This window comes from Conger conger, chromosome 4 (genome assembly GCF_963514075.1).
Source record: "Conger conger chromosome 4, fConCon1.1, whole genome shotgun sequence".
In the NCBI taxonomy this organism is placed as follows: Eukaryota; Metazoa; Chordata; class Actinopteri; order Anguilliformes; family Congridae; genus Conger; species Conger conger.
The window spans coordinates 1,171,682-1,178,898 of NC_083763.1; the positions used below are offsets into that span (position 1 = coordinate 1,171,682).

General features: G+C 48.7%; 1 protein-coding gene across 1 annotated transcript in view; it reads right to left on the reverse strand.

The window, feature by feature from the left end:
* Positions 1-449: 449 nt before the first annotated feature.
* LOC133125964 (inactive N-acetylated-alpha-linked acidic dipeptidase-like protein 2) overlaps positions 450-7,217 on the reverse strand; it is a 259,589-nt gene continuing 252,821 nt past the window's right edge. The window contains exon 15 of the mRNA XM_061237725.1: positions 450-636. Within this exon, the coding sequence (XP_061093709.1) occupies positions 450-636 (187 nt within the window). The remainder of the gene's footprint in view (positions 637-7,217) is intronic.

Below are 7,217 nucleotides of genomic sequence, written 5' to 3' on the forward strand. Positions count from 1 at the left end.
GAGCGGTTGGGGTCAGTCGGAGCGGTTGGGGTCAGTCGGAGCGGTTGGGGTCAGTCGGTGCGGTTGGGGTCAGTCGGAGCGGTTGGGGTCAGTCGGAGCGGTTGGGGTCAGTCGGAGCGGTTGGGGTCAGTCGGAGCGGTTGGGGTCAGTCGGTGCGGTTGGGGTCAGTCGGAGCGGTTGGGGTCAGTCGGAGCGGTTGGGGTCAGTCGGTGCGGTTGGGGTCAGTCGGAGCGGTTGGGGTCAGTCGGTGCGGTTGGGGTCAGTCGGAGCGGTTGGGGTCAGTCGGAGCGGTTGGGGTCAGTCGGTGCGGTTAGGGTCAGTCGGAGCGGTTGGGGTCAGTCGGAGCGGTTGGGGTCAGTCGGAGCGGTTGGGGTCAGTCGGTGCGGTTGGGGTCAGTCGGAGCGGTTGGGGTCAGTCGGTGCGGTTGGGGTCAGTCGGAGCGGTTGGGGTCAGTCGGAGCGGTTGGGGTCGTTCTCGAACAGGTCCAGGCCGCTCCTGACGAGGGCGCGGGCGGAGCTGATGGCACTCAGCACCAGCGTCAGGGAGGAGTTCAGGGCGCCGGGCGTCCCCGCCTCTCCAGCGTCTCTCAGGATGGAGAACTGAGCCGCACGCTCGCTCAGGGAGTATAACAGGTTCCTGCGCGCCAGGGAGACACGGAGACACACTTTAATATTCACACGCACTCCATAACCATTCAGTTACTTACAAACCCTTCAGTCCCTGGCCCAATATGAAGGGTTTTGGCTTTGGCTCGGATAATAGAGTTCAGAACATTTTTTCAGTCCCCCTGGGGGAGGGGGTTAAAGGCCTTGCTCAAGGGCCCAACAACTGCATGAATGTTATTGTGGCGACATTGGGATTTGAACCACCAACCTTCCGGGTCCCAGGCATGTACCTTAGCCCCTAGGCGGCCTCAATAAATGCAGCTGTTACACTCGTCATGAATTTCAGGGAATTAAACGATGACACGGAAAGCACTCAGAATGAGACTGAACACATCACAGGAAGTACAAGCAGGAGAAGAAGAATCACAAGTGTGACCTTGGCCGTGATTGGACACGAGGGAGCCTTCCCATAAGTCACGGCGTTAATGACACTGCAATCAGCAGTAGTCACATTAATGAATGTGTTAACTACTCAATATTCTCTCAAATAATCCTGATTGTCGAAAAAAAAAAAAAGTACTGAAGTGCTTTCAATACTTTCGCACTGAATCTGTTCAGCGAAGAATATGAGGTGTGAAAAAAAACGGAAACTTGGGACTTTGGGACTTGAGAAATTGAAATAGCACCGTATGCAATTGAAGTCGCTAAACTGTGAATGGAGCACTGCACTGCAGACTTGAACTATGATTACCCTTTACAAATGCCTGGGAAAACTTCACAACGGAGCAGGCAATAACAAAGGCTCTTACTTAGAAATTCTGATGAAGAACTTAGAAAATATCAGCAGCTCTTGTTCACGCAAAAACACATTCACAGTTTGACTGTGAAAATCAAAATAATGGTTTGCAGGATGAATCCTTTCCTGAGAGAGCAAAGGAATGGGGAAAATACATACGCTTTGAAAGCAGCGTTTGTGCTAATGTCTCATAACAGGAGACTACAACGCTAAGAGAGAAATGTGTGGGGCAGAGCAGATCTCCCAGACTAGCCTGTCCATGGCTACAGACTGGGGCAGACTGCTATTTTACAGCTAATGGTACAGTGCTACTGAATGGCCAGTGCTACAGTGTTACTGCACAGTTAATGCTACAGTGCTACTGAGTGGCTAATGCTACAGTACACAACAGTGCTATCGCTTTGTCTGCAGACATGTATTGCACAAGCCATTTGATCTGAGTTATAATCACACATCTGGAAAAGGGTATGAGCTGAATTCAGCGTGACCTAGTCTTCCTGTGGCTGAGGGTCACATGACAGAGTCCTTGTTAAGGACAAGTACAGGACCTACATCAGAAGATTCTGGAAAGTTTCGTTTGCCCTTTCAAGCAATGACATTGGCACACTTTTTGGGTTTTTACTGTCCTCCTGTTTTATTTATTTATTTTGTTACGGAGTCCTCTTCTTGCGTTTGAAGGAAATCCAAACTCAGGCCAAGTCTCGTAAGAAGTTCAGAGCAGAGCTACTACAGCCTGTTAAAGCCCTTTGGGAAAGCTCCAGAAAGAACAGCCAACTCTCTCCCCCCTCTTCCCTCTCACCGCAAACCTTTTATTTTATTTATTTATTTACCTTCCCAATGAATACCTTTCTAGTTCAAAACATTACAAATTGAGCTGAGCATTAAAGCCTCCCCTCGTCTCTGGGAGACAGCGGCCCCCCGTCTCTGGGAGACAGCGGCAGAGACGTTCGTTTTTATCCGTCAGCTGGGACCTCGCCGGACGTCTTTTTTAACGATCTGTCTCTGCTGTCAGAGCCGGGTCAAATGCTCCCCCCCCACGACACCCCCATTTCATTCTGTGAGTGATTGACAGCCTCTCCAGTACTCCCCCCCATGCTACTCGCCCACCTGCTGGCTACCTGTTAGCCAGGTGATCGGTCAGGAGGACGCTAATGCACCTGTGACAGTGACATTCATCACGAGGCTGTAGCGCATTAGCGCATTAGCGCGCGCCATCCAGCCAGGACGGCTTTCCTGATCGCCGTGGCGACCGAACGCAGGTCCCTCGGAGGATATGGAACATCTGCTCAGAAAAGCGAGGTTTTTCTGGAAAAGTTTCGGGAGTTTTTCCCCAGTCTCTCCGGATGCAAGGGTGTCGGGTCCAGATGTGGTCGTCGGTCCAGATGTGGGTGCCGGAGTCGCTGCGTCGGAAGGTATTGGAAGCGGACGCTCAGGGATGATCTGCGGGAGGAGGGAAAGGTCGCCGTCGCTGAAGCCACTCCCAACTTTTCCGTACCCGGAGTGCCGGGATAATGAGGCATCGCTCCGACAGGATCCAGCACTGCTGGGATAATGAGGCACCGCTCCGACAGGATCCAGCACTGCTGGGATAATGAAGCATCGCTCCGACAGGATCCAGCACTGCTGGGATAATGAGTGAGGCATCGCTCCGACAGGATCCAGCACTGCTGGGATAATGAAGCATCGCTCCGACAGGATCCAGCACTGCTGGGATAATGAAGCAGCGCTCCGACAGGATCCAGCACTTAATCTTTCCTTCCCACCGCCACCTCACTTAATCAGGCTGCTGCCACGGACGCTGATTATCATCTGATTAGAGCCGTGAGTCACTTTGACAAAACTGGGCCTTTCGGTGCGTGAGTAATGAAACCAGGGTCTGTCGGTGGGACGGGTCCCCTGGGGACCGGGGGAGGGCCGGGGGGCTGGGGGCCGGGCGGGGCCCAGAAAGGTCACACTCCCTCCTCACCATGGAAACTAGATCATCTGGGCTCATATTTTAAAGTGAGCGTCCTGAGGTCACCACTGCTGTAACGAGATGAAGGGGAAACTGTGCCGGGTTTACACAAACAGTATCTACAAAACACAACCCGTATCTACACAACACAACCCGTATCTACACAACACAACCCATATCTACACAACACAATCCGTATCTACACAACACAACCTATATCTACACAACACAACCCATATCTACACAACACAACCCATATCTACACAACACAACCCGTATCTACACAACACAACCCATATCTACACAACACAACCCATATCTACACAACACAACCCGTATCTACACAACACAACCTATATCTACACAAACTATCCTCTTAACACAACCTATATCTACACAAACTATCCTCTTAACACAACCTATATCTACACAACCTATCCTCCTAACATGATTGATATCAGCACAACCTATCCTCCTAACATGATTGATATCAGCACAACCTCTCCTCTTAACATGACTGATAACAGCACAACCTCTCCTCTTAACATGACTGATAACAGCACAACCTCTCCTCTTAACATGATTGATATCAGCACAACCTATCCTCTTAACATGACTGATAACAGCACAACCTATCCTCTTAACATGACTGATAACAGCACAACCTCTCCTCTTAACATGACTGATAACAGCACAACCTCTCCTCTTAACATGACTGATATCAGCACAACCTATCCTCTTAACATGACTGATAACAGCACAACCTCTCCTCTTAACATGACTGATAACAGCACAACCTCTCCTCTTAACATGACTGATAACAGCACAACCTCTCCTCTTAACATGACTGATAACAGCACAACCTCTCCTCTTAACATGACTGATAACAGCACAACCTCTCCTCTTAACATGACTGATAACAGCACAACCTCTCCTCTTAACATGACTGATAACAGCACAACCTCTCCTCTTAACATGACTGATAACAGCACAACCTCTCCTCTTAACATGACTGATAACAGCACAACCTCTCCTCTTAACATGACTGATAACAGCACAACCTATCCTCTTAACATGACTGATAACAGCACAACCTATCCTCTTAACATGACTGATAACAGCACAACCTATCCTCTTAACTTGACTGATAACAGCACAACCTATCCTCTTAACATGACTGATAACAGCACAACCTATCCTCTTAACATGACTGATAACAGCACAACCTCTCCTCTTAACATGACTGATAACAGCACAACCTCTCCTCTTAACATGACTGATAACAGCACAACCTCTCCTCTTAACATGACTGATAACAGCACAACCTCCTCCAGCCTAAACAGTTCCCCTGATGCTGCTGTTGACCAGGGCGAGAGCAGCGTTCATAATACTTTAGCTGCTGAAAAAACTCCAGAAGATTTTTCTTCCAACTGTTGATGAAAATAGATCTTTCACTTACAATAGTCAATAACTCTCAGCTGGAATTCTACTGCTGTCCAAGAGGTTGACGTTTTTGAAACGATTATTTGATCGAGGTTTTGTTGCCCATGTACATTTTCTCCCCTGCTAGTTGATCCAGGCTTTCTGTCATCGCTGAAAACAGAGAGCCTTGTTTCACTGCGGAGCGAGCACCATTGGGCTCAGCGTCGCTGTTTGAAAGTGACGCGTAGCCGTTCGGCACAAAGCGGAGTCACTCGTACCTCCTAACCGCACGAGGGACGACGGCCAGAGGCGCTCGGCGATCAGACTCGCCGTCCTCCCAGAAGATTCCGGAATGATAACCTGCGGCTGATCTCGCCATCCCTCCGTTTAATACTGATATAGTGACATGGTTTATCCCGCCGTTTCTCTGTAAATGCAAATGAGACCCCATTACTCGCTGTGAGCAGTTAATAAAACCCGGCGCCTGTTATTTCGCCCCGTTATTATTTCGCGTTACTGGGCCAGAGAGTGCAGGCGGAGACGGGGGAAAGAGGGCGGTTTTGGAAATGTCTCCGTTCGCGAGAGGATCCTACTTCCTGCTTCCACAGAGACCATTAAGCTTTAATGCTGGCTGAGGATGATTGAACAGCTTAATTTTCTCACTTTAATGCTAATGGTGGTTTAGTACAATTAGGTATGCATTCGCGATATAACAATAAACATTACGCCACTCCGATCCTCTGTCTGAGACCGCATACGCGCTCGCATTTTAATTATAAGCCAGTTAGATAGAGATAATTGCCGACAGATTCACGGTAATGCGGCTTGCCATTTCCACAATGGGGTTTAATTCATAAGAAACACAATGAAACTGCACTTTCATTAAACACAACAAATGAGTGCTCCAAACAGACAGTCTTTCACAGGAAATACTGCAGGTAGGATATGAATCATGCAGGGGGCGGGACGTTCCCTGAATAAACGGTAGAAAGAACATGCCGGGAACATTCACGTTCCCGTGATGGCAGTAATGTTTCCCTTCAGTGAAAAGAACAGCCTTGGACTAGCTTCACTGTCGCGTGTTATTCAGACTACTGTCAGCACGCCTTTGATTCAGAAAACCTGGATCCCTGTGTGTTTGTGCAAATGCTGGTAAGCTTAAATGAGCAATAATTAACACAACTGCAACAAATTACCCACAGTTTTAAATGAACATAGATGTACCACTCCCTTTTGTTATTCCGCTTGGAGACACCACCCCTGTGAAATGGATTTTACTCTGATGCAGTTGCCAGCCAGTCTTATTTGGCAAATTAATCCAGAAAGACTGGTCGGAATTAAATAAGCAAACACATGATTGGATATGTGTTTTGTTTTTTTGTTTTTTTTTTTCTCATGTGCTTGTGCTATTTGGGGGTTCAGGCCTGGTGTTTGCCCTTGTCTGTTCTGTTACTCTGTCCTTGTGTCCTTGTGTCCTTGTGACAGTCTTCTGTAAAACGCGCTAAGATAAAATTGAGCTGAACTGAATTGAGTAGATGTGCTTTCCTTCGGCCACTAAACGGTGTGCTGGATCTGCTGTACAGTTCTCTCAGGAAACGCGAACAGAACAAACCCACACCGATGCCTCCTCGTTCACAGGAGCAGGTTTCAGAAAACAGCCATCGCGTGGTTACCGTGGCAGCGCTGTCCGTTCCAGGCATGAGAGAAATCAAGCTTTCATTAAACCCGGAGACCGCGCTCCATCTCTGTCCTAATGCGCACCGTGGGGCTGTTTCACTGTCCAGAGAATCTGCTCTCACCGCTGTGGCTGAGATCTGTAAATTGCACTCCAAAATGTGATTTATAAAGAGCACCTTCGCCTTCATCCCCTGATTGGATTCACTGTCACATTTAAACTAAAAGCCGATCAGCTGCCTGTGGGAATTACAGGAAATATATGTTTTACAGTGAGTGGAACAGCTCACAGGGTGTGAGGGGGGGTGGGGGGGCGCACAGGGTGTGAGGGGGGGGGGGGGGCTCACAGGGTGTGCGGGGGGGGGGCCTGGGACATGAGCATCCTGAGGGTAACAGCTGGATATTCTCTCATCTGGGGGTAAATTGTTGGGCTGAATGGCCTGTCCTCCTGATCATGTGTTCTCATGTTCTCATGTCAGGGACGAGAGTCTGAGTCCAGCAGTCTGAGGATGCCGTTGCCATGGCCACTAGCGGGCGTGTGTGAAGGCGTGTTCAGTTCCACAGGTGTGTCACACAAAGGCCCAGATTCAGTCCAAATAACAGTTTACTTTTTTGCACCACTTCACCCTTCATTTTAAGTGAGTTTCCCTTTTCGCCCCTGAGTGCTTACAAACATTATGAGTTCAGCACCCAGTAAAATTAAACAAAACGGAAATCATTGTGTAACTAATGAAGAACATTTAACGCTTGCTTAGTTTCATTATTC